We start from the raw sequence: 25,760 nt of genomic DNA, 5'->3' as shown, positions 1-25,760 counted from the left end.
ATTGGGGAAGATGGAAAAAAATACAATGCTGAGTAGACAGCTTTTAAATCTATCATACCATGATTGAAAGTAGAAATACATGACTTGAAGGAAATACATAGGCCAAGCACTCATGGCTCTTGTCTGTAATCCTAGCTATTTGGGAGGCAGAAATAGGAAGGGTTGTAGTTCTAGGACAGCCCAGACCAAGTGAAAATTTTCAAGACACCTACTTTTCAATCAATAGTTGGTTAAAACTCAACCAATATTTGAATAAAGTAGCAACATATACCCTTCAGCCCAGCTATGGAAAGAAGCATAAATAAGATGATACAGGATAGATGTCCCAGCAAAAATGTGAGACATGCCCAGCGTCAGTGGCTCACACCTGTAATCTTAGCTACTCAGGAGGCTGAGATCTGAGGATCCCAGTTCAGAACCAGCCTGCGCAGGAAAGTCCGTGAGACTCATCTCCAATTAAACACCAGAAAAAAACAAAAACAAAAACAGAAGTGGAGGTGTGGCTCAAAATGGTAGAACACTAGCCATAAGCAAAAAGAGCTCAGGGACAGCACCCAGGAGAGTTCAAGCCCCATGACCGACAAAGAAAAAAAAAGAAGAAGAAGAAGAAGGGCAGGGACCATTATTTAAGAGGCAGAATGCTGACCTCACAAGAGCTAAACCCTAAGTTCAAACTCAGTACCTCTACAAATATAAAACAAAAAAAAAAAGACATATAAAACAGAATTAGAACTTTTACCTGTTCTCCCAAGTGAGTAAAACATAGTAAATTCCCATCTACAGAGCCAATACAAAGAAATTGTTGAAAACACCGTGGGGAAGAGAAGAGTGGTTTTCCACAGGAATGTTTCCAAACTATATTCCCAGTGGTCTGTCATGGGCAAAAAGCAAATCACAGGATTAAAAATTATTCCACTGATCAATTCCTATTTTTAAAACAAACTCAAATCTTTCAGAGACAGAGTAGAACATCAGAAACAGCTATAGTGATATACTGGCATTATACATGAAGCTAGCACATATGTATACTATGAAATAAATTTATATTACTTGTAGGGCTAGAAAACACCCAGGGTAGGAGGGGGAAGCCCTGCAAAGTTACCACATAAAATCTAGCTTTATAAAGAAAACAAAACAGGAATTGCATGCATATGACAATAATAACAAAATCTATCCTTACAATGAACAAGATGTACTTAATACCATAAAATTCTGCCTAAAATTTTTTAATAGCTGGGTGCCAGTGGCTCACATCTATAATCCTAGCTACTCAGTTAGCTGATATCTGAAGATTATGATTTGAAGCCAGCCCCAGCACGAAAGTCCATGAGACTCTGACCTACAATTAATCACCAAGAAGCTAGAAGTCGAGCTGTGGCTCAAGTGATAGAATGCTAGTCTTGAACAAAAAGCTCAGGGACAGCATCGAGGCCCTAAGTTCAAGCCCTAGGACCAGCATCATCTTCCCTCCCCCACCCAATGTTTAAAATAGATAAAAACATACATGATTTAAAAAATTTTAAGATGAGTAATAAAATCAACATATACTACTTAGTGCCTACAGGTGTCACAGCCAGTAGAACTCCTCCAAGTGTGGCACAATAGAGATGATGTGGAATCAGACTCAAACAAGGTGAAGAAAAGACAGTTCCTTCACATTTTAACTTCCAAACACACTTCTTTTTCTGCAAATAAGAATGCAAACTAATTGATTTTTGCTTGTTACAATTCCTATATAATTTTTATATCCTGAAATATTTTTATAATCAGGTCTTAAAATACCTCAGTGACATCTTTGTGACTTTTTCTATTGTTAAGATAATTCTAAGTTCTTTATATTTCATAAATTATTTCTGGGAAATCTGATACGAAAGTTAAAAAAGTTAAAAATATCTGAAGACAAGCTGGGCGCTGGTGGCTCACGCCTGTAATCCTAGCTACTCAGGAGTCTGAGATCTGAGGATCGCAGTTCAAAGCCAGCCCAGGCAGGAAAGACCGTGAGATTCCTATCTCCAATAAACCACCAGAAAACTGGAAGTGGCGCTGTAGCTCAAGTGGTAGAACACTCGCCTTGAGCTGAAGAGCTGAGGGACAGTGCCCAAGCCCAGAGTTCAAGCCCCATGACCAACAAAAAACAAAAAACAACAACAAAAATATCTGAAGACATTAGGACTTATTTAACCACTTTTTTTTTTTGGGTCCGGTCGTGGGGCCTGAACTCTGGGCCTGGGCGCTGTCCCTCAGCTCTTCAGCTCAAGGCTAGTGCTCTACCACTTGAGCCACAGCGCCACTTCCGGCTTTTTTCTTTTTGCTTATGTGGTGCTGGGGAATCAAACCCAGGGCCTCAGGCATGCAAGGCAAGCGCTCTACCACTGAGCCACCTTCCCAGCCCTTAACCACTTCTTTATAAACCAAATGCTAAATAAATAAACTTGGTCCCAAACTCAACAGCATTCCTGTTCTGTTGTACTTAGGCTATAAGACTGATGAGGTGAATTCTTACATAAATATCTAGAGCATACACATGTTGATCATGAGAGCCAATGAAAAGGAGTCCTGTAGTTGGATCCAAAGTCGGTGAGCTTTTGATAGCATCTTCTGTAGTAAAGACCCAGTATATCTCTCCATTGTTACTTTGTAGAACATAAACTAATCCATTGTAACAGCCTAGAGAAAAAAAACATAAAATATGAATTTATATACATCACAATTCTTTAGCCTAAATTGTAATTTATAGTTGATGTTCTTCTTATGAACTTACTTATGGTGAATTATCTGATTTAAATTTCAGCAGTATAAAGCAGAAAAAAAAATGGTAATCACTTTTGTGAAATACCCATGTAGTGATACTTCATGAACCTCTCACTTTTTTGAGGGGGGGGGGGCAGAGACAAGGCCTCATTATGTAGCCGGGGTGGCCCAGAACTCTAGGCCAGAAAGGATATAAGGTAGTAGTCTTTTCCAAAGACAGTGGAATGATACTTCTAAGTGGCTTAAAATAGAATAGAAATTCTTTTTTTTTTTTTCTTTGTCGGTCATGGGGCTTGAACTCTGGGCCTGGGCGCTGTCCCTCAGCTCTTCAGCTCAAGGTGAACACTCTACCACTTGAGCTACAGCGCCACTTCCGGCTTTCTGGTGGTTTATTAGAGATAGGAGTCTCATGGTCTCTCCTGCCCAGGCTGGCTTTGAACCGCGATCCTCAGATCTCAGCCTCCTGAGTAGCTAGGATTACAGGCGTGAGTCACCAGCGCCCGACAGAATAGAAATTCTTAATTCCAGCATATTCCAGAGCTGCTTGTTACAAGCAAGATGGTCAATAGTACTCAAATGAAAGAATGGGCAGGGTGTCATGGTCCTCCTAAGCTCCCAGATCCAGCAGCCCCTTATTTTTAAATGTACTATCAAGTGCTTCACTTTCAAGAAAAAAAGAAGCATATTATAGAAGAGGCTTTGAACTTCTTGGATTCAAATGTCACTGAGCCATTCACCCAGCATTACCTAGCCTCAAGTTGTTAGGCATAATTTGGATTCATCTACTTCAGGGGTTATTATAACTATTAATAAAATGTACATAGATGTCCGGAGTACAGAAAGTGTTCAAAAAATGCTAACAATAAGAATCAGTGCCCAGGAGAATGATGAAGTGATTGACCAAGAAGCACCAACTCTTCAACAAATGGTTGAAGAGTTTAATGTTCACTAAGCATTTACCTGCTTTTCTAAGTATTATATATAAGGTAATGCATTTAATGCATGATTATATTCACATTTTTTATAGATGACAATACTGTAACAGAGTGACTAACTTACTAAGGTAAAGCCATCAAGCTCTAGAACCTAGGTTCCTAATAACGACACTACACTGTTTTCCCAAATTGTGGCCATGAATGAAAAGCCAGAGCAGAAGTCCCTGACCTTGGTGTAGATAAATAACTTTGAGTGAAAGGCACTCAGGCTCCCTGGGTAAAGACAAATTCTACAAAGTAGAATTTGAGGATAGTTCTTTAAGGTGATTTCATTTGTCATGGTGATGGCCAGAGCTGCTCACTTGAGATTCAATTTCCATACTTTCTGTTGATATCTTTTTTTCTGGTAATGGCTATTTAGTAGCAAGAGACTAGTGACTTGTTAGTGATGAGAAATTCCCTCCACAGTAGAATATTCTAGAACACGGCAGAGGATTTAAAAACAAAAAATCCAAGTTTTCCAAGAGCACTGGGGCTCATGCTTATAATCTTAGCTACTCGGGAGGCTGAGATCTGAAGATGAAGGTTTGGAACCAGTCTCTGCAGGCAAATCTGAGGGACTCTTGCCTTTAATCAGTAAAAGGCAAGAACTAGAAGCGTGGCTCAAAGTGATAGAGCAACAAGTATGAGTAATAAAAGCCAACTGATAGTGTAAGGCTCTCCAGTAGTAGTGTGACAGTACCAGCATAAAAAAAGAAAAAAAAATACAGGTTTTTCATAAGCTTGTTTGCTATCAACAAAACAAAATAAGCTATCATGTTTTTGTTGTTGTTGTTGTTGCTGTCTTTTTTTCAGCCATGGGGCTTGAACTCAGGGACTGGGTACTGTCCTTCAGCTCTTTTTGCTCAAGGCTAGCACTCTACTACTTGGAGCCATAGCTCCACTTGCGGGTTTTCTGGTGGTTAAAAAGTCTCACTGACATTCGTGTCCTGACTGACTTTGAACTGTGATCCTTAGATCTCAGCTTCCTGAGCAGCTAGTATTATAGGCACCACCACCGTTACCCAGTTTCAAAATACCATGTTAAAAAAAAAAAAGAGGGCTGGGAAGGTGGCTCAGTGGTAGAGCGCTTGCCTTGCATGCATGAGACCCTGGGTTCGATTCCTCAGTACCACATAAGCAAAAAGAAAAAAAGCTGGAAGTGGCGCTGTGGCTCAAGTGGTAGAGTGCTAGCCTTGAGCTGAAGAGCTGAGGGACAGCACCCAGGCCCAGAGTTCAGGCCTCACGACCGGACCCAAAAAAATATAAAAATAAATAAATAAATAAAATTTTTTTTAAAAAAAGATAAAACATGCTGGGTGCTGGTGGCTTATATCTGTAATCCTAAGCTAATCAGAAGGCTAAGATTTGAGGATCCTAGTATAAAGCCGCCTGTGCAGGAAAGTCTGTGAAACTAAAAACAAACAAACAAACAAAAAACGCCCAGGGACAGCACAGGCCTTGAGTTCAAGACTTAGGACAGACAAAAAAAAAAAAGCCATAAAATGGGATTTTTTTGGTAAAAAACATGTATCTGATAAAGGATTTTTATCAAGAATACAATAAAAATGGTCAAAACAATACAAAAACAAACATAAGGCACAAAAGCTACTTTACAACATGAAGATAGTAAACAAGCTTATGAAAAGCTGCTAATGTTATTAGTTACTGGAGAAATCCAAGTTTCTCGAATGGCTAAAAAGAAAAATTCAAAACTGACTATGAAGTGCTTAGCAAGATGTGGAACAACCGGCCCTGTAATACATTCATAGTAGAAATGCCAAATGGTGGAAATGCTGCTTTGGAAAACAATTATACCATTTCTAATAAAGTTAAGCCTAATTATACAACCTAGGACATACTTCCTAAGGATAGACCCAAGTAGAATTAAAACATGATTATGCCAAACTCCATTTGTAAGTGTTCATAGCAGTCTTATTTATAAGGACCAAACCTGTTAACAATACAGATATAAATGATAAACTATGATATGTCCTCACAACAGAATGCTCAGTACCATCGATAGCTTTGTTTCTAAAATTGTGTATCTTCAAATTTGATTAGAATACAAATAGGATTCTCAATAAATTGAACTTTATGGATGGGAATTACTCTAGAACTCATGTTCACAAGCATAACTGAAAGTTTTCTTATATAACACCCAAAAATGTAGGTGTTTAAATGGAAGAATAAAATTCAGATTCAAGTACTAGGGAGGTAGAGGCAGGAGGACTTTAACTTGGGATATATAGTGATTTCTAGACCAGCCTGGGCTATGAGACCTAGTCTCAAAGCAAACAAACAGAAAAAGAAAATCAGATTTAAACAGATCTGCTAAACTAGCACAAGTAGGGAAATACATTCCTAAGCACTTAGGATGAAAAATGTTGATGGATTCCGTGAACATACAAAGTGAACCCTACTGTGGTTGGGGAATAAAAAGAAAGTGGTGGTAAGAAAGACAATGTGCTTTCTAGTAAAGTGAAAGTCATATAGCCAGCCCCTAATGAAAGGGAGCTGAAGCCACCAGCAAACACTTACTAAGCATTTTATTTGTGCCTGGAAAGGTACTAACGAACTCTTAAGATACGAATTATCTCATTTAATTTTCCCAAAAACTTTATTATGATGGTGTGGTTTAAAGTATATCTTTTTGTTGTTGTTGGTCGTGGGGCCTGAACTCTGGGCCTGGGCGCTGTCCCTTAGGTCTTCAGCTCAAGGCTAGTGCTCTACCCTCTTATACTTAATCTTCAAGAAATAGAGCCTAATTCTTCCCTTGAATATGGGCTAGACTTATTGATAGCCTTCTAATGAACAAAATAAAGCAAAATTGAAGATATACAATTTTATTTTATTGGTTGTGGGGTCTGAACTCTGGGCCTGGGCACTGTCCCTCAGCTCTTCAGCTCAAGGCTAGCACTCTACCATTTGAGCCACAGCACCACTTCCAGCTTTTTCTGCTTATGTGGTGCTGAGGAATTGAACCCAGGCCCTCATGAATGCAAGGCAAGCACGCACCACTGAGCCACTTTCCCAGCCCAAGATATATAGTTTTAAAGACGAAGTCACTCTCTTGAATCACTTACTGAAGGATTAAATGACATACTGTAAAAACATGAAGCAGCCTATGGAGAGACTTTATGTGGCAAAAACAGAAACTTCCTGCTAAGAACTAGCAAAGAACTGAAGCTTTGTGCTACAAGCAAGATAAATAATCATCTTGGAAGCAGATTTTCAGCCCAAGTAAACCCTCAGATGGCTACAGAAACATGAGACCCTGACATCTAGATAAGCTGCTCCAAAATTCCTGACCCATGGAAACTGTTAACAATAAATTTCTTTTGCTCTAGGTTGTTACATTTTTAAGTAAGGTATGATATAGCAACATGTTATATTTTATTTTTGGTCAGTCTTGGGCCTTGAATTCTGGGCCTGGTCACTGTCCCTCAGCTCTTCAGCTCAAGGCTAGCGCTCTACCACTTGAGCCACAGTACCACTTCTGGTTTACTGGTGGTTAATTGAAGAGTCTCACAGACTTTACCTGCCAGGGCTGGCTTTGAATCGCAATCCTCAAATGTTAGCCTCCTGGGTAGCTAGAATTACAGGCATGAGCCACGGGCACCCAGCCACATTTTATTATTGTTCCCATTTTAAAACTGTGAGGAAATTGAAGTTTTAAAAATTTAGCAACTTGTCTACGGCCATACTACCCTGAACGCGCCCGATCTCGTCTGATCTCGGAAGCTGCTAAGCAGGGTCGGGCCTGGTTAGTACTTGGATGGGAGACTGCCTGGGAATACCGGGTGCTGTAGGCTTTAAAAAAAAAAAAAAAAAATTAGCAACTTGCCAAAGATCTCACAGCTTATAACAACTATAGAGCTATCTCAGTTCAAATCCAAGGACTGATCAAGACTAATGTTGTTTATCAACATAAAGTTAATTCTTGTTCTTTGGCAATAATCTGAACTACCACATAGGGTTATTTGTTTTCTGATTTTATTATTTATTTATTTATTTTGTCCGTCGTTGGGCTTGAACTCGGCCTGGGCACTGTCTCTTCAAGGCAAACACTCTACCACTTGAGCCACTGCACCACTTCCAGTTTTCTGGTGGTTTAATGGAGATAAGAGTTTCACGGACTTTCTGGCCCTGGCTGGCTTTGAACTGAGATCCTCAGATCTTAGCGTACTGAGAAGCGAGGATTAAGGATGTTAGCCACTGGCACCTGGCTTCTGGTTTTTTGTGTATGTGTGTGTATTCCAGTACTGTGACTTAACTTAGGGCCTCACATTCTTGCTTGGCTTTTTTGTTCAAGGCTGGTTTTCTATCACTTGAGAAACTACACTCCCACTCTCAGATTTATCTGTCCCAGCTGGCTTCAAACCCCCATTCTCAGATCTCAGCCTCCTGAGTAAATAGGGTCACATGTGTGAGCCTCCAGCACCTAGCTTGGTTTTGTTTATTTAAATTGGCCCTACCAACAGCACTATGTGTCAATTCTATTTAATACTACAAACTTAAAATTCAGAAACTTACCCACTGTAATAAAGTTGCCACACTTGGAAACACAGGCTGAGGATTCAATTCGATCTCCCAAAAGTTGTTCCCATTTCACCTTCCCAGAGTAAAGATCAACTGCCTTCATTCTGTGAGAATGGGAGCCAATGTACACAGTGGCTGATGACTTATCCACACCCACTATTACCAGAGGGGAAGCATCTACACATTTGCCTGTGTCTGACCTCCAGCTCACACGGAACTCCATCTTCTTAGCCCCCGTCACAGGTTTCTCCTCTTCAGAAACTTTTTCAACACAGCATAGATCTTTTGACTGCCCAGTAAGAACTGAAGGATTTAAGCTTTTAAAATTTAGAGTGTTAGTCTGTGCAATGAGTTCAGAAGAACAGGCCGCAGAGTGATGTCCTAAAAACCTGGCTACATTCAGAGGAAAAATCTGACTCCCTCTGCTCAACGCAATACAAGCATTTATCTCATTGTCACCATTTAAAGGCAAGATGGACTTCTGACAGGAAGGTTCTCCGATTGCTTCCTCTTGATTGATGTCGTTGAGTTTTCTTTTTGTGGCATTACTCTTGGTGAATGTCTGGTTTTCATCAATGAACATTGTCTGAAGAATATGGTTGTAAATTTCTAAAAGGGAACTGCTGAGAATAACTTCTAGAAGCCCAGGTACTGATGTGCCAACAAGTCTTTCAATCTCATAAAGGAGTCGTACGGACTTCAAGGAATCTCCACCAATATTTGAAAAGAGTAACTCATTAGGAACCTTCAAAGAATCTTCTGAGGGACTTAGAATAGACTATGGATAGAAGGAAGAAAATTGCAAAGTAAAGGCTTCAAGTCATAAGTTTTAATCACTTAAAAGTAATACATAGAGATAACAATAACATCAAAATATAAAAAGAATACAAAAATATTTTAATTAAAATACATTTAATTTTTTAAAAATTGTACTAGGGTTTGAACTCAGGACCTCACATTTACTGGGCAGATGCTCTACCACTTGGACTACTCCAATAGTCCCTTTTTGGGTGGGTTATTTTTGAGATAAGGACTTGTTTTATGCCCAGGTTTCTTGGATGTGATCTTCCTATTTGTGCTTTCCATGTTGCTAGGATGACAGATGTACACCACTGCACCCAGCCATTAGTCAAAATGGAGTTTTATGAATTGTTTTTGAATGTTTGTTTTTGAGGCCATGATCTCCCATCTCTACTTCCTAAGTAGCTGAGATCATAGGCTTGAGCCACTGTACCCAGCTTAAAATAATTTTCTTTATATTAACAGACAGATTTTATCAAAATTCATTCTACAATTACAAAATATACTTCCTTCTAGAGTAGTTTTCCTACACATTAATTAAGGAATAGATTACAAGCACATCTATTTTACTAAACATAAAGCTCTCAAGATCTTAATAGTCGATACTTTTTAATATGGAAATGATATTTATCCTCATCTACTTCATATAAATCAAAATGATTTTATAAAAATTTGAAAATGGCCAAGTACTGGTATACTATAATCATAACTATAGAGGATTCAAGGATAGACCTAGCAGAAAAGTTCAAGAAACTCTATCTCTAAAATAACAAGCAAGCTGGGCGCTGGTGGCTCACGCCTGTAATCCTAGCTACTCAGGAGGCTGAGATCTGAGGATCGTGGTTCAAAGCCAGCCAGGGCAAGAAAGTCCGTAAAACTCTTATCTCCAATAAACCACCAGAAAACCAGAAGTGGCACTGTAGCTCAAGTGCTAGCCTTGAGCTGAAGAAGTGAGGGACAGCGCTCAGGCCCAGAGTTCAAGCCCCACGACTGACAAAAAAAATAATAACAATAAATAAATAAAAATAAATAAAATAACAAGCAATAAACTGAGCTGGATATGTTAGAACTTCAGCTAAGAGAAAACAAGCAGGCCAAGAAAGCTCAAAATCCCAAGTTCAAACTCTGGTACCTAAAATAAATTTTAAAAAGTAAATGAAATAGCTAAGAGTTTTATCTAGATGAGATCGAATAAATGTACTCAAATCCTTTGTAGAGCCCTTTAAAAGAGAAAAATCTTTACTTTAAGAAAAATTGTTAACCTAATGAGACAACAACAAAAAAAATTTCCAAGTATGATGGCTCACATTTATACTCTTGGTACTCAGGAGATGAGTGAGATAATTAGTTTGTAACCAGCCCAGACGTAAAAGTTTACTGGAGGCATGGCTAAAGTGGTAGAGCACCAGCCCAGCAAGTTCAAGTACCTGAGTTCTAGTCTGAATGCTTTCTCCCAGAAAAAGAAATAATCTCTTAAGCAGAAACCCAAGCTCTGGGCTAATGATGTGATGAACCCCAAGTTAGTAGGTAGTGATGTGGTATAGAAGATTTCACTGATTTCTCAGCTCTGACAAGTGTTCACTGCTGCTCAGGGAAAAATGATCTCCACACAGGCTTTGCTCACTTGAGCCTTTTTTTTTGGTCGGTCGTGGGGCCTGAACTCTGGGCCTGGCTGCTGTCCCTCAGCTCTTCAGCTCAAGGTTAGTGCTCTACCACTTCAGCCACAGCACCACTTCCAGCTTTTTCTGTTTATGTGGTGCTGAGGAATAGAACCCAGGGCCTCATGCATGCGAGCAAGCACTCTACCACTGAGCCACTTTCCCAGCCCCTTTGAGCCTCTTTTGACTACTTCACTTCCAATAAATTTTTTTTGAGGAGCTTCATCTAATTTTACAGACAAACCTTTATTTTAATGCAAACTTAATGAAGGGAGCTATATACTATCTGACATCTGTGTAGCAATAACTCAATTTACCAGATTTTGGGAGACTGTCCTGAGCATGACAGGATGTGAGCAGTACCCTGGACCTCTTCCCTCAGTAGCAGCCCATTTGTTCCTCTGTGACAACCCAAAATGTCTCTAGACTTTCAGATCCTGAGCAGGAGGTAAAATCATTCAATGCCCACCTTTGGTTGAGATCACTACTATAGCTCGGAGCATGGGTAAGAAAGAGAAAGGACACTCAAAGCAGAAGCCCACCATCTCAAATATTCAGAAGCAGTACCTCCACTTGGCAGGGCTGACCTCACAGCCCAGGACAAGGAAACTTCCTGGTTTGATAACAGAATGGCTTCAGCAACCATGCACAAGGCTTGTGTAAGTCATAAGGCTTGTATAAGATTGTATAAGTCACTTATTACTATGTGAAGATAGGCAGATCCATTCACCTCATAGAATTTCAGTTTCCCAACCTCTAGGAGCTACATGAAACTTGCCACCAACCCCCAACGATGTTGGAAGGGGAGGAGGACTCCTGCCATCACATTCAGCATTCAATCATAGCTGAGATTCACAGAGATAGTGTCCCCTTATTTCTTTTTTGGTCCAGTTGTGGGGCCTGAACTCTGGGCCTGGGTGCTGTCCCTCAGCTCTTCAGCTCAAGGCTAGCGCTCTACCACTGGAGCCACAGCGCCACTTCCGGCTTTTTTCTTTTTGCTTATGTGGTGCTGAAGAATCGAACCCGGGGCCTCAGGCATGCAAGGCAAGTGCTCTACCACTGAGCCACCTTCCCAGCCCCTGTTCCCTTATTTCTAAGAACAGCAAAGTTTTTGTTTGTTTTTAAATAGAAAGAAAGAAAATTTATGGGCAGGGAATGTGGCTTAGTGGTAAAGTGCTTAACTAGCATTCATGAGGCCTAGATTCGATTCCTTGATTCCACATAAACAATAAATAAAAAAATTAATAAAATAAAAGGAAAATAACCATTAAAATTCGTTTTAAAAATGGAAGAAAATTTACTAGACTTATTAGGATTGCTACCATTTCCTAGAATGAACTCTTTATAGCCAAAAATTTGTATCTTAAAAGTTATACCTTCCACAAATATTGTAATTTCTTCCAAAGTTCCTTTTTTCCATGGAGCTTATTCTCAGGCTTTGAGTTTAGGTAGTCTAAATAAATCTTGTTTAACTCAGAAATATCAATTTTGCCTTAATATAAAAGAGAAAAAAAAAGATGCTTTAAAAATAATATGGAAAATGTTACACTTCATGGCTAGGGATGTAGCTCAATGGCAGAGCATGTACTTACCATCAACATGGCCCTGTGTTTAATCTCTAATGCCATAAATAAATAAAATTTTATTGTGGATCCTTTTTATTTTCATTAGTAACATACAGTTTTCATTTTAAAGCTTAGAAATCATATAGAATGGAGTTCATCATACACAATTTTTTTTTTTTTTGGGGGGGGAGGGTCTGGTCGTGGGGCCTGAACTCTGGGCCTGGGCGCTATCCCTCAGCTTTTCAGCTCAAGGCTAGCGCTCTACCACTTGAGCCACAGCGCCACTTCCGGCTTTTTTCTTTTTACTTATGTGGTGCTAAGGAATCGAACCCAGGGCCTCATGCAATCAAGGCAAGCACTCTACCACTGAGCTACCTTCCCAGCCCCCATCATACACAATTCTTATCACTCCAATGCTACTAAGTATGTATTAAATGAGAGAAGAAAAGGAAGAGCTTGTCAGGCACTGGGGCTCACTTTGTAATCCTAGGTACTCAGGAGGCTGAAATCTGAGGATCGCAGTTCAAAGCTAGTCTGGGCAGGAAAGTCCCTGTGAGACTCTTATTTCCAATTAATCACTCAAAAACTGGAAATAGAGCTGTGGCTCAAAGTGGTACTAGCCTTGAGCAAAAGAGCTCAGGGACAATGCCTAGGCCCTGAGTTCAAGTCCCACAACTGACCTAAAAAAAAAGAGGAAAGAAAGAGCTAATGTTTGTCTAAGGTTAAGAGCAAAAAATTGTTAACTACATTTTGAAATATGTAAATTAAAAATAATTTGGGAAGGCAACATAATATGATGATTAAGAGTTTATATTTTGGGGCTGTGACTAAAGTGGTAGAACATCTACCTAATACAGACAAGGTCCTGAGTTCAAACCCCAGTACTGCCAAAAAGGAAAAAAAAAAACATACATTTTGAAGCCAAACCATACTAGACAGAAATATAACTGTGGAGGTTTATTTTATAGGTCAATTAAATAGAATCTGAAGTGACCCACTGCTAAGATTAACACAGATTAAACACTTTTTGGGTGTGTCTATAAGAGCATTTTAGCATGAAAATAATATATGACTCAACAGACTCAATAACTAGATTGGAATCCCAAATTATTTGAGTATAATCTATATGTAACAAAAGTAGCAGGGAGAAGACTTTATTCTTTTTTTCTGCCTCACTATCTGATTGAGTTGGGAGGTCTCATCTCATCACTTCCTGCCCTCTGGGATTTGCAGCATTTGTGCACTAAATACCACCATTTCTTGGGTCTCCAGCTAGCAGGTATGGGACTTCTTAGCTTCTATAATGGCATGAGCTAATTCCTAACACTAAATCCCCTTCTTATAGATCCTTCTAAATATTGATTTTGTTTCTCTGGAGAACCCGACTAATATAAATCACTAACTAGCAAAGTGATTTGGAGGCAAATTACCTAATTTCTCTAAGTCTTACTTCCTTCATCTGTAAATAAGAATAATGTCACTTACACATAGGATTTTTTGAAGATAAATATTTAAAATAATATTTATGCAGCCACTAAACTAGTTATGAGTATAATTACTATTATTTAACAGTGAACATATCTGATTTAAATTATTTTACCATGAGATGTAAATGGTAGCGTATCAATCAACACAAGTTCATCTGGGATGGCATGATTTGGAAGATGTTTCTGCAGTTCTTTAAAGATGTAATCCTTTACTAAATTATCTTTTGGAACTATGAAGAGAATTAACTTTTCCTGATTATACCATGTAACTGCACATGCTTCCACTTGCTGAAGTTGTTCAGAAACCTTTAAGAAAGATTATTCAACTTATTAGTGAGAATCCTTGAAAATTAACTTCCTAAATGCTAAGATTTATTATATCTTCAATCAATATAGCTGAATTAAATTTTGGAATATACTGCAGATACAAATACAGATTTTTGAACTACAAGCATACATGTCCTTAACTTCTTTTCAGAGACCTCAAAATCCACTTTGCCTACACCTATTAATAGATATGTAATATTTAAATAGTTCTACCTGTTGCACAAGTTCAATGTTAAGACGCTTGCCATGGCGTTTAATCTGACTGTCTTTTCGTCCCAAGAAAAATATCTCTCCACCTTTTATAGTCACGAAGTCTCCTGTGGCTCTCATCGTACCGAGTGGTACTGTCATTTCATCATCTAGAAAACACACTCTGTTTTTCCCACCTTCCAAAGACATAAAAACAATGTCATACAACTCCATAGAAAATATGTTAAAAATCAATGAAAATCACGAATATTTCCAGTTGTTCACTAAGTCTCAAAATTGAAACAAATTTCATTTCTAACAATATGTATGTGACTTAAAAAACTGGTAACATACTAACTAGATATCATTTTGTCTAGAAACACAATGGCCCAAGTTATGATTTCTAAAGTACTGATATAGTATACTAAACATTGTACATGAAAAAATATGGAAACACTGAATACTTCATGACTAAGAGAATGAGATTGGTATTTATCACATTTATCACTGAAAAGCACATTGGACATTCAAAAAAAAATCAAGAAAAGAATAAACAACACTTTTTTTTCCCGAAAAAAATCCCAATTAACAAATACAAAACAACCTAAAAATACTTGGCCACTGCCTTCTTGAATTGTGAAACCATTCGTATCTCTGACTTCAACTACTGTTTCAAACAGTGGACATCCCAGTGGTACAGGCAATTCACATCTATGAAAAACACAACACAAAGCTGATTAAAAGTTTTATATTTTATTTTTTTTTGGGGGGGGGGTCCGGTCGTGGGGCCTGAACTCTGGGCCTGGGCGCTGTCCCTCAGCTCTTCAGCTCAAGGCTAGCGCTCTACCACTTGCGCCACAGCGCCACTTCCGGCTTTTTTTTTCTTTTTGCTTATGTGGTGCTGAGGAGTCGAACCCAGGGCCTCGAGCATGCAAGGCAAGTGCTCTACCACTGAGCCACCTTCCCAGCCCAAGTTTTATATTTTAAATGAATAGTGTGTTTCCCATTCATTTAAATTGTATCGATTGTATTTAAATCACAACATGCCAAAAAAAGAAAAAATAGCTTTGAAACAATTCAAAGACTGACAAGAAGAACTGGCTAGATGAAAAGGCTATCATATAGTTATTCATCATCATTCAATCATGAAAAGTTCTAGAAGGATCTCAGCACCAGTTACAATAAGAAAGGCTCTAGATTCCTGATTTAAGATACTAGATAAAATAGAGTTTCTAAAATTATTGCCTCGGTGCTGATCAAAACACTGTTATTAGGAGTTAGGAGTGTAACACAGTGTATAGTAGCTTATCTTGCTGGGTTGGATCCTCAGCAACTAACAAAACAAAAACAACTACACAAAGACTTCATCATTATCATTAAAATCCTAGAAAAATACAGTCTCTCCCCTTTCTACTGAGTAAAATTGAAACTCTTACTTCACAGTAGAGTTAAGAACCTCCTCTGGAATCCTGTAAAAAGTCGCCCAACTTGATACCTCTGTGATACCATAAATGTTGAATATTTGAGTTTTATTGCCTTCTTCTCTCCAGCTGCTGAGAACAGTCAGTGAGGGAAATGCTTCCCCTCCAAGGGCTAAAACTCGAAGAGAAGTACTGGCTGATAAAACAGTTGATTTGATAAGTTGAGATCCAAATCTTCTCAGCAATGTTGGTGTTGCCTGCAAATATATTAAAATAGGTACACTCTCTTTCTTAAAAAGTAAACACTAGAATAACTAATTCAAAAATTTATACTTGGAGCCACATGGAATTTAAAGCTGTGTCGATCCAAACCATATTTGAAAAACTACTAAGGCAAAAATTTATTTTTGATGTAGAAAAGGATATATATATATATATATATATATATATGAAGGAGAAAACACCAAAAATATTATTTATCACTTTTATAGTTTTCTTTTCTTTTTTACAACAGTGGAGATCAAAACCAGAGCCTAATACATGCTAGGAAAGCACTGAACCACTAAGCTATATCTCCAGCCCTATAATTTACAAGAACCAGGATTTCTTATTAAAGAAAAAAAGGGAAAAAAATCTATAAATCCAATTTATATCTATTTCCCATTAGTTGTCTATACAAAAGGTATAGAAGAGAGTTAAAATAGTGCTAAGCAAAACCATATGAATACAAAATTTTAACAGCGTTAGTGACAACTGATATAGATTACTAAATGTATAATTTAATACAGACTGTGATGTATGCATATACCACTGAAACTGTCAAACAAACTAAATGATGAAGATACCTCTTTCAGTTTCTTCAGGTTGCTGAAACAAAAATACCATGCACTGGATAATATAAACAGACCTTTACTTCTTATAGGTTTGGAGGCTGGGAATTCCAAGAGCAAAGTGCTGGAAGATTCAGTGTCTACTGAGAGCTCTGTTTCTTCCCCAAAGACAGTGACTTTTTGTTATGTACCCCACAAGGTAAAAGAAACAAAGAAGTTTTCTTAGGCTTATTTTATAGGGGTATTAATTCCCATTCAATATTTCTTTCTTTTTTTGGGGGGGGGGAGTGTCCGGTCGTGGGCCTGAACTCTGGGCCTGGGCCCTGTCCCTCAGCTCTTCAGCTCAAGGCTAGCACTCTACCACTTGAGCCACAGCGCCACTTCTGGCTTTTTTCTTTTTGCTTATATGGTGCTGAGGAATCGAACCCAGGGCCTCATGTATGCAAGGCAAGCGCTCTACCACTGAGCCACCTTCCCAGCCCCTCAATATTTCTTTGCTCTTATGATCTAGTGACTTCTCAAAGGGCTGCATCTTAATATAAACACAGTGGATTTCAATACCTGAATTTTAAAGATACAGACTATAGAAAGCACATTACCCTAAATTACCTAGTGCCTCTATAATTCTTTCTTCTTTTTTTGGGGGGTCCAGTCGTGGGGCTTGAACTCGGCCTGGGCGCTGTCCTTCAGCTCTTCAGCTCAAGGCTAGCACTCTACCACTTGAGCCACAGCGCCACTTCCAGCTTTTTTCTTTTTGCTTATGTGGTGCTGAGAAATCGAACCCAGGGCCTCAGGCATGCAAGGCAAGCGCTCTACCACTAAGCCACCTTCCCAGCCCTATAATTCTTTATTCTAACTGGATCCTTTCTCCAGACAACTGTTGATTCATTTTCTTTAACTATAGATCAGTTGGCAATTTGTATAATTTTATTTTTATTTTGGTTGATCATGGGGCTCAAACTCAGAGCCTGGGTACTGTCCCTGAGCCTTTTTGTTCAAGGCTAGCACTCTACCACTTTGAATCACAGCGCTCCTTCTGTTTTCTAGTAGTTAATTGGAAATAAGAGTCTCATGGGAGCCAGGAGCCAGATGCCGGTGGCTCACACCTGTAATCCTAGCTACTCAAGAGGCTGAGATTTGAGGATCACAGTTCAAAGCCAGATGGGGCAGGAACAACCATGAGACACTTATCTCCAACTAACCACCTGAAGTGGTACTGTAGCCCAAGTGGTAGAGTGCTCACCTTAAGTTGAAGATCTCAGGGACAGCACCCAGGCCCAGAGTTCAAGACCCATGATGGACAAAAAAAGAGTCTCATGGGCTTTCCTGCCCAGACTGGCTCAGAGCTCAGCCTCCTGAGTAGCTAGGATTACAGGCATGAATCACTGGTGCCCAGCTTTATTTTAATAATTTTTTATTTATTTGAGGTTCCTTGAAAGAAATTCATTATATTTTTCTATCATTGGGGGGAGTGTCTTACAAATGCCAATTACACTATTTTATAGATAACGTTACATAAGTCTCATATAGCATTATAGATTTTTCTGTCCACTTTTTCTATTAATTATGAAGTATTACAATCCCCATTTAATTACCAGTAGTTTATTTCTTTTTTTTTCTTTCCTTTTTCTTTTTTGTCGGTCGTGGGGCTTGAACTCTGGGCTTGGGCGCTGTCCTTGTGTTCTTCAGCTCAAGGCGAGCACTCTACCGCTTGAGCCACAGCACCTCTTCTGGTTTTCTAGCAGTTTATTGGAGATAAGAGTCTCATGGGGACTTTCCTGCCCGGGCTGGCTTTGAACCGTGATCCTCAGATCTCAGCCTCCTGAGTAGCTAGGATTACAGGCGTGAGCCACCGGCGCCTGGCTCAGTAGTTTATTTCTTCTTCCAGTTTTTATCTGTTTTTGCTTTGCCTGCCCCACCAGTGCCCAGCTGTATAATCTTATATAAGTGGAATCATATGTACTCTAGTTTTAACTTGACATCTTTCACACAAAATATTTTACAACTCATCTATGCTCCTGTAAATATTATTGCTGAGTGATATTCTATTGTATGGATCGGGACTGGCTTTAACTTTTCCATAAAAAAAAATCTAGGATTACAACCAAAGTACTAGGCCAAAGGCCTAACTCCAGGAGTCTAGAGGCCTACTTCTAGGGGTTCTAACATCAAGTCTGGCCATTCAACCCTATACACTAAGAGGTTAATAATGGTGAAGGGCAGAAAATGAAGATTTATTAACCTACTGATCACTCTCTGATTGACAGCTAGTACTTTAGATCATCTCTGGGATAAAGATGAGCATTAAGTTTTAATAGGGGAAGAATCTGGCATGGGGTGGGAGATAAGCCTAATTAAAAGTCCTGGTTAAAAAATGAGGTCCCATTGATCCTTACCTCAGGATTGTTCCCATAGGATACTAGGTCTAAACTCTTAGGTTTTCCTTTACTATAAATATACATATATAGAACTATGTGTGAATGCATGTATATATGCATACATAAAATTTCAATTGATTTTTTTGAGAAACTGAATTCATAGTCTCCAAATTTGTTAAAATGTTTATTAGTTTTAATAAGTCTTCTTTTCCTCTCCCTCCCATCATTCTCTCTCAGTTTTCCATGGTTCTATCTGCATATGAAGAGTTTTATTTCCTCTTGTAGGTGTCTTTAGTTTCCTTTTCCATTTATTTATTTACTTGCTTATTTATTTGCTTCACTGCACTAGCTAGAACCATGCAGGTAAATGACAAAAGCAAATATTGTTGCCTTGCTTCCAATCCTGGCAGAAGGCATTTAGTGTTTTATCAAATACAATGTTAGCTGTAGCTTGTTGTTTTTCAGTAGATGGTATTTACTTTTTTTGGTGGGGGGGACATTAAATCTTGTCAAATACTTTTTCTGCATCTATTAAATATATGCCTTTTAGATGTTTAAAATCAAGTATACATTCCTAAGATAAATTCTTCTTGGTAATTTTTTAACATTATGGATTCATGTGTTGCATACAGTCAATAAATAGATAAGCAATTATATAATAGGCAAATACAAACATTATAAGGATTTTAGATTTTTCTAAAAAGTAAATTCTTATTCATTAAGAAAAAATTACTGGCCGGGCACCAGTGGCTCACGACTGTAATCCTAGCTACTCAGGAGGCTGAGATCTGAGGATCATGGTTCAAAGCCAGCCCAGGCAGGAAAGTCCATGAAACTCTTATCTCCAATAAACCACCAGAAAACCAGAAGTGTCACTGTGACTCAAGTGGTAGAGCACTAGCCTTGAGCTGAAGGGCTCAGGGACAGCGCCCAGGCCCAGTGTTCTCAAGCCCTACAACCAACAACAACAACAAAAGAATAAAATACTGTTATTTTTCCAAAATATAGAGCTGAATTTCAACAAAACAACTTGTTGAAATAAAGCACAATCAGTAATAAAAGGTAAAATTCACAATGAAGATTAGTTAATTCAAGATTACCATGTCTTTGATGTCTTGGTAGGAGTAGGAAGTATTCTGAAATAAGGATACTAGGTCTAAATAGCACCATCTTGGCAATGTGGTAGATGGTAAGGAATTGGGTCTAACTGGCACCATCTTGGCTTCTTAGTGGATAAAGGTGAAGACTCATCCCCAGGTAATTGGTATGCCTGAATTCCTAGAGGCAGAGGCAGGGACTTGGATAACAGGTTACTGGAACTGCCAGCCCTATACTATGAACTCTCTACTCTTTGAACTATCAGTTCCCTGTAACTCTGCCCTCTGACCATGACCCTATTTAGGCCCTCAACCCCCACCAATTCAGCACCATGCCTTGTGTCTGCTAACTCTCCTCTGGTCACCATGGCCTCCCTCTTCAGCTCTCCATTAAAGGTGATCTGGTTTGTTGAGATTGTTTTTCCGTCTTTCTTTAGTCTACTACCCTCATGACTCAGTTTTCTAAAGTATTAAGTATTGTTTGAAGCTGCAAGTTTCTTGGGGAAATGAGTCTGCCTGCCATCACTGGCTTTCTAATAAAGATTCCCAATTCGACCTCTCAAAAATGTGGCTCTATTCAATAGTTGTATCTTGCAATCGAATTCCCATATAACACTCAAGGTAGTTTAAATATTTTTTTTTAGAGAATTTACCATTTAAAGCAATATTTTTTTTTCAGTAGTGGGGCTTGAATTCTGGGCCTGGGCACTGTCCCTGTGCTCTTCAGTTCAAGGTGTGTGCTCTACCACAGTGCCACTTCCGATTTTCTGGTGGTTAATTGGAAATAAGAGTCTCACAGATTTTCCTGTCTGGGCTGGCTTTGAACCACGATGCTCAGGTCTCAGCCTCCTGAGTAGCTAGGATTACAGGCATGAGCTACCAGGGCTTGTCTAATATTTAAATTTGATACAATAAACTATACCTCATTTTTGAAGCATATTGCTAACATATTGCTAAACTATACTTTATTTCTGAATCATATTGCTAAATCACATTTATTTTTAATGTTAGGTTGTATTTGAAATATGGATATGGGGTCTAAGTAATATCATCCTGTTCTCATCATCATCCTGGCATCTTAACAATGATGGGGACTTTTCATCCAGTTCTTGAAACGCTAGAGGTAAAATAACTCATTCTCTGAATTGCTGATATGTCATGTTAAGTTTAGCTCCAGGTAAGTCTTGCTCCAGGAAATTCTTGTTGTATACCTGGCATCATTCTACCTAGCTAGCTTTGCTTCTGTAAACACATTTTTGTTAGGTTTAGTTCCCCCTTCGAGTCATGGGGTTTTTGCCTTTATAAACTTTGTACTAGCAGCATTGGGGCTGCGGGTTCTTTGTGAATATGAGTCCACCGGTAGTAGCTGGCTTTCTAATAAAGACTCCTGATGCGACCTCCCAAAATGTGGCTTCTCCATATCTATTGATGGAATTCCTGTATAACATAATTATATACCTAATAAGACAGTTCTAATACAAAAGGGTTTCTTGGTCATATTTTAAGATGTAAAACAAACAGCATAAAAACCAAAGATAACACATTTTGTCCTTAGGGCAGAAATTCCACATTCCTCTTGAGTCTCATTGTACTAGATGAAAACCTGATATATTGAAATCCTAGCCCTCAAGGGTAATGAAGTAGAGTGTTTTGGAAGAGTTTCAATCATATAGGCAGAGTATATATAAAAGGGATTAGTGCCCTCATAAAGAGACCCAATAGACAACCACCGTTCTCCTACCATCTGAGTGTGTCTCTTACATGAAACTGAATCTGCAGTTGCCTTAACTTCGGGGTTTCCAGAAGCCAGAATGATGAAAAATAAATTTATAAGCTACTTGGTTCTTGGCATTTGTCATAGCAGTCTTCATGGACTGAGACACATTGGGTATCAGGAAATAATGATATACTATATCATTTATTTCCTATTAGATGAAACAGATATCATTTCCATTTATAGATAAAACCTGAGTTTTAACTCAGTAGTTAAACACAATATGTATTGTAATTTTACTAACTGCCTAGAGTATCTTTCATTGTTTATAATGAATCTTAAGACTAGCATAATATAATTTCAAGTGCACAATAAAGAATGTTTTAAAAGGTCAAACAGGAAAAAATGTTTCTAAACACTAATTAAATACTGATTTAATTTGAAACTAAAAACATCAAAATACTTAAGTCATAATTTACTTATAAGCTTTTGGTACAAAATATATACTGAAGTTTTAAGATAGAAAACATATCAATAGCATATTTCAAAAGATTTGAGTGAGGCTGGGAATGTGGCTTAGTGATACAGTGCTTGCCCAGCATGCATCAAGTCCTGGGTTCAATTCCCCAGTTCCACGTAAAAAGAAAAAGCCAGAAGTGGTACTGTGGCTCAAGTGGTAGAGTGCTAGCCCTGAGCAAAAGAAATTCATGGACAGTGGAGCAAAAGAAATTCATGGACAAGCCGGGCGCTGGTGGCTCACGCCTGTAATCCTAGCTACTCAGGAGGCTGAGATCTGAGGATTGCGGTTCAAAGCCAGCCCGGGCAGGAAAGACCGTGAGACTCCTATCTCCAATAAACCACCAGAAAACCGGAAGTGGCGCTGTAGCTCAAGTGGTAGAGCGCTCACCTTAGCAGAAGAGCTGAGGGACAGCGCCCAGGCCCAGAGTTCAAGCCCCACGACCGACAAAAAAAAAAAGAAATTCATGGACAGTGGCTAGGCCATGAGTTCAACCCTCAGGACTGGCAAAAAAAAAAAAAAAAGATTCCAGTCAATGTCAAGTTATTTTAGTTTTACAATATGCATAAAACACATGGTAAAATAGTTTTCATTTTTAAATAAGGAAGTAACATCATGAAGTGAAAGCTCTTGAAAATCTAACTACATAATAATAATTATTATTATTAATCCATTGCAAAGAACTAGTACAATATAAAGCATCTTCTAAAGCATTTAAGAATATTGACTAATGAAAAGCAAAACATTTTATTTGCTCTGAAAACATACCTGCAAAACAGTGACTTTGTGATGGGAAAAGAGAACAGCAGCTAATTTAGATGGTAGTACTTTGACAGAAGTTGGTACAACAAGCAGTGAGGCGCCACTTGATAGAGCAACAAATATTTCCACAATAGAAGGATCAAAGGTCAGAGGTGAAGCCAGAAACAAAATATCTTCTTGTGTAATGCCAAAAAGTATCCTATGGAAAAGAATATAGACACAAGAAATATCTAATATCTGGTAAATGTAGATCCTGAAAAAGTATTTGTGATGATCTAGTTTCTGAATATTGCCAGGATTTCTTCTTTCAGGGGTGGGGAACACCTGTCTGGTCCACAAGCCAAACAAAGCCCTGGAAATCATTTGGTATGTGCAAGAACAGATTCCCTTTCTAACACGATACACGATTCTCATTAAAGTGGAAGAGTTGAACAAAAGGGAGGCAGCTGCCATTTGGTAACATCTACACCAAATTATTCACCCAAATCCCAATCTAAGGTTAAACTATTCAATTGGAAGATTATTCTGATTGGCTGGCTTTTCTCAGTTGGAAGACTTTTAATAAGAGCTTTTGGCCTTCTCTGAAGAAGTGACAAACAACTAGTTCTGCTATTAACCCTGGATTGTTTCTTTGGACTTGGCCTGTGGACTATCTCATGTATGTTTGTTCATCCTGCTCCTACACATCCATTCCTAACTGCCTACTTATGGGCTTTAGTCTTGCTTAGCCAGCTCCCACAATGTGTAAGCCATGTCTTTGTAATATTCCCCCTTAATATATCCTCCCAGTTTTACTCCTACTTATTCTGTGACACTTATTTCACTGGTGCTTAAGAGATCTCTGACTACTATATCCCACTATTTCTTATTTTATCTCAGTATCTGAACAAAAGCAGAATATATTTGGTCAGGTATTACAAAGCATGCACAGTATAACCTTATGGTAATGCATTACTGGATACACAATCCCACAATACCTAAAAGCAGAGATTAATTTCAAAAGATCCTCAGGTATGGTATAAAAATTAAAAGGAAAATCTAACTATGGATAAATGTATCTTCCATAATAGTCTTTCATCATATATGAAAGACTACAGGTAAACTTCAATTTTTAACATAATTATTCTCCATAAATACTATCTGTTTTCCTGGTTAGGTATTTAGGGGAGATCTAACAGACTTCTAAACAAGTTTACAAGAAGCTTGAATCAGGAAAAAAATTTTGGTGTATCCATTCTACACATAAAAGTAGGTGATGTGAAACATTCATGGTCTTTAATTTCAAGAAAGTGTAAAATGCACTCAATAGGCAAAGCTCAGAAAAGAGAGATTTTACAACAAAAAATGGTGGGACTAGAACTAAGGTGTGAATTTACAATTTGTGAGGCTCCGTGGTGGTTTTCTAATAAACTGGTTATTTTTTTTCAACCACTATATGAAGCAGGGATGGTTATACAGATGTAGATCTGCTTGGAACCCTACCTAGAGTTGGTGTGTTATAGATTATGCTGAAGACACTTGACATTGACCAGATGCAGAAAGAAATCTTGAGACTTTCATTCTGAGAAAGAAGCAACAATAAACTTCTTCAGAGTGGCTTTTCCCTAGGAAGACTAAGGTTTAAGTCTGTAAGTTCTTTCTGAGCAAAGTTGGATGGCAATGAAGGAGACCAGAAATCACTGACTATAAAAGTATTCCCAGAAACTCCCTTTGTTCTTTGTTTTCCTGAAAATTCATTTGTCTTTCCTTAAAAGAAATCCACTTGTCACTACTACAAGAATCTTTTTCTGATCCTCTTTCTGTACTAAATTAGGTAGATAACCACTTCCCAACCTCTTAATCTTCCCTTTGTCAGTTTAATTTGCAAGCCCGTAAGTACCCAGTTTGTGGAAAACCTTTTTTCCCTAGGTTTTTTTTTTTAAGTACTGAGGTTTGGACTCAAGGCTTTAGGCTTGCTCTTCAGGCATTTTACCACTCCAGCCTTTTTGCTTTAGTTATTTTTCAGGTAGGGTCACATGTTTTCAATCAGGCATACCTCAGACTACAATCCTGCTACCTTTCCTTCTCCCAAACTGAGATTATAAGCATAAACCATCACTGGTGGCTTGTTAGTTGAGATGGAGCTGTTAATAACTTTTTGCCCAGAGTAGTCTTCCCATGTCCTCCTGAGTAGCTGAGATGACACCAACCTCAGAGCTCAGCAACTATTATTTTTACTCTTAAGCCCCATTTTAGTTTTCTTTGTTGTTGCTTTGTTTTATCTTTTGCCAGTCCCGGAGCTTGAACTCAGGGCCTAGGCACTGTCCCTGAGCTTCTTCTTTTGCTCAAGACTAGCACTCTACCACTTAAGCCAGCACCACTTGCAGGCTTTTGTGTTTATGTGGTACTGAGGAATCAAACCCAGGGCTTCATGCATGCGAGGCAAGCACTCTACCACTAAGCTACATTCCCAGCTCTTAATTCCCATTTTAGAATGGAGAAAATTAAAGTTCACAGAGGTTAAGTAAATTCTGCAAAGTCATACACATCATTATTTTTAAATAACACTTAAATACTTTAAAATTATACCACCTTTTAATTTACATAAAAATACTGAATGAGTTGAAAGAAAATTTGGAACATGAAATTTGTTTTTAAAAATGTCAATTGAGCTAGATGTAAGTGGCTCACACCTGTAATCCTAGCCACTCAAGAGCTTGAGATTTGAGGACTGCGGGCTGAAGCCAGCCCTCGCAGGGAAGTCCATG

At 38.5% G+C, this 25,760-nt stretch overlaps 1 protein-coding gene and 1 non-coding gene across 5 annotated transcripts in view; one reads left to right on the top strand and one right to left on the bottom strand.

The window, feature by feature from the left end:
• Aasdh (aminoadipate-semialdehyde dehydrogenase) overlaps positions 1 to 25,760 on the bottom strand; it is a 43,446-nt gene that overhangs the window by 4,109 nt on the left and 13,577 nt on the right. For all 4 annotated transcript variants that reach the window (XM_070013191.1, XM_070013194.1, XM_070013192.1 and 1 more), the window contains exons 6-15: positions 23,020 to 23,212; positions 15,731 to 15,972; positions 14,899 to 15,005; positions 14,319 to 14,491; positions 13,892 to 14,084; positions 12,103 to 12,218; positions 8,262 to 9,045; positions 2,504 to 2,667; positions 1,563 to 1,685; positions 740 to 871 (exon numbers count right to left, since the gene is read on the bottom strand). In XM_070013191.1, the coding sequence (XP_069869292.1) occupies positions 740 to 871; positions 1,563 to 1,685; positions 2,504 to 2,667; positions 8,262 to 9,045; positions 12,103 to 12,218; positions 13,892 to 14,084; positions 14,319 to 14,491; positions 14,899 to 15,005; positions 15,731 to 15,972; positions 23,020 to 23,212 (2,227 nt within the window). The remainder of the gene's footprint in view (positions 1 to 739; positions 872 to 1,562; positions 1,686 to 2,503; positions 2,668 to 8,261; positions 9,046 to 12,102; positions 12,219 to 13,891; positions 14,085 to 14,318; positions 14,492 to 14,898; positions 15,006 to 15,730; positions 15,973 to 23,019; positions 23,213 to 25,760) is intronic.
• Positions 7,419 to 7,540, top strand: LOC138821109 (5S ribosomal RNA). The gene has a single exon (XR_011370050.1). It is a non-coding gene; the product is annotated as a 5S ribosomal RNA (ribosomal RNA).

This window comes from Dipodomys merriami, unplaced genomic scaffold, assembly GCF_024711535.1.
Source record: "Dipodomys merriami isolate MVZ:Mamm:240054 unplaced genomic scaffold, mDipMer1.0.p SCAF_9, whole genome shotgun sequence".
Taxonomy (NCBI): Eukaryota; Metazoa; Chordata; class Mammalia; order Rodentia; family Heteromyidae; genus Dipodomys; species Dipodomys merriami.
The sequence above is the reverse complement of the archived record's forward strand: the minus strand, read 5'-3'. Positions and strand labels throughout refer to the sequence as shown.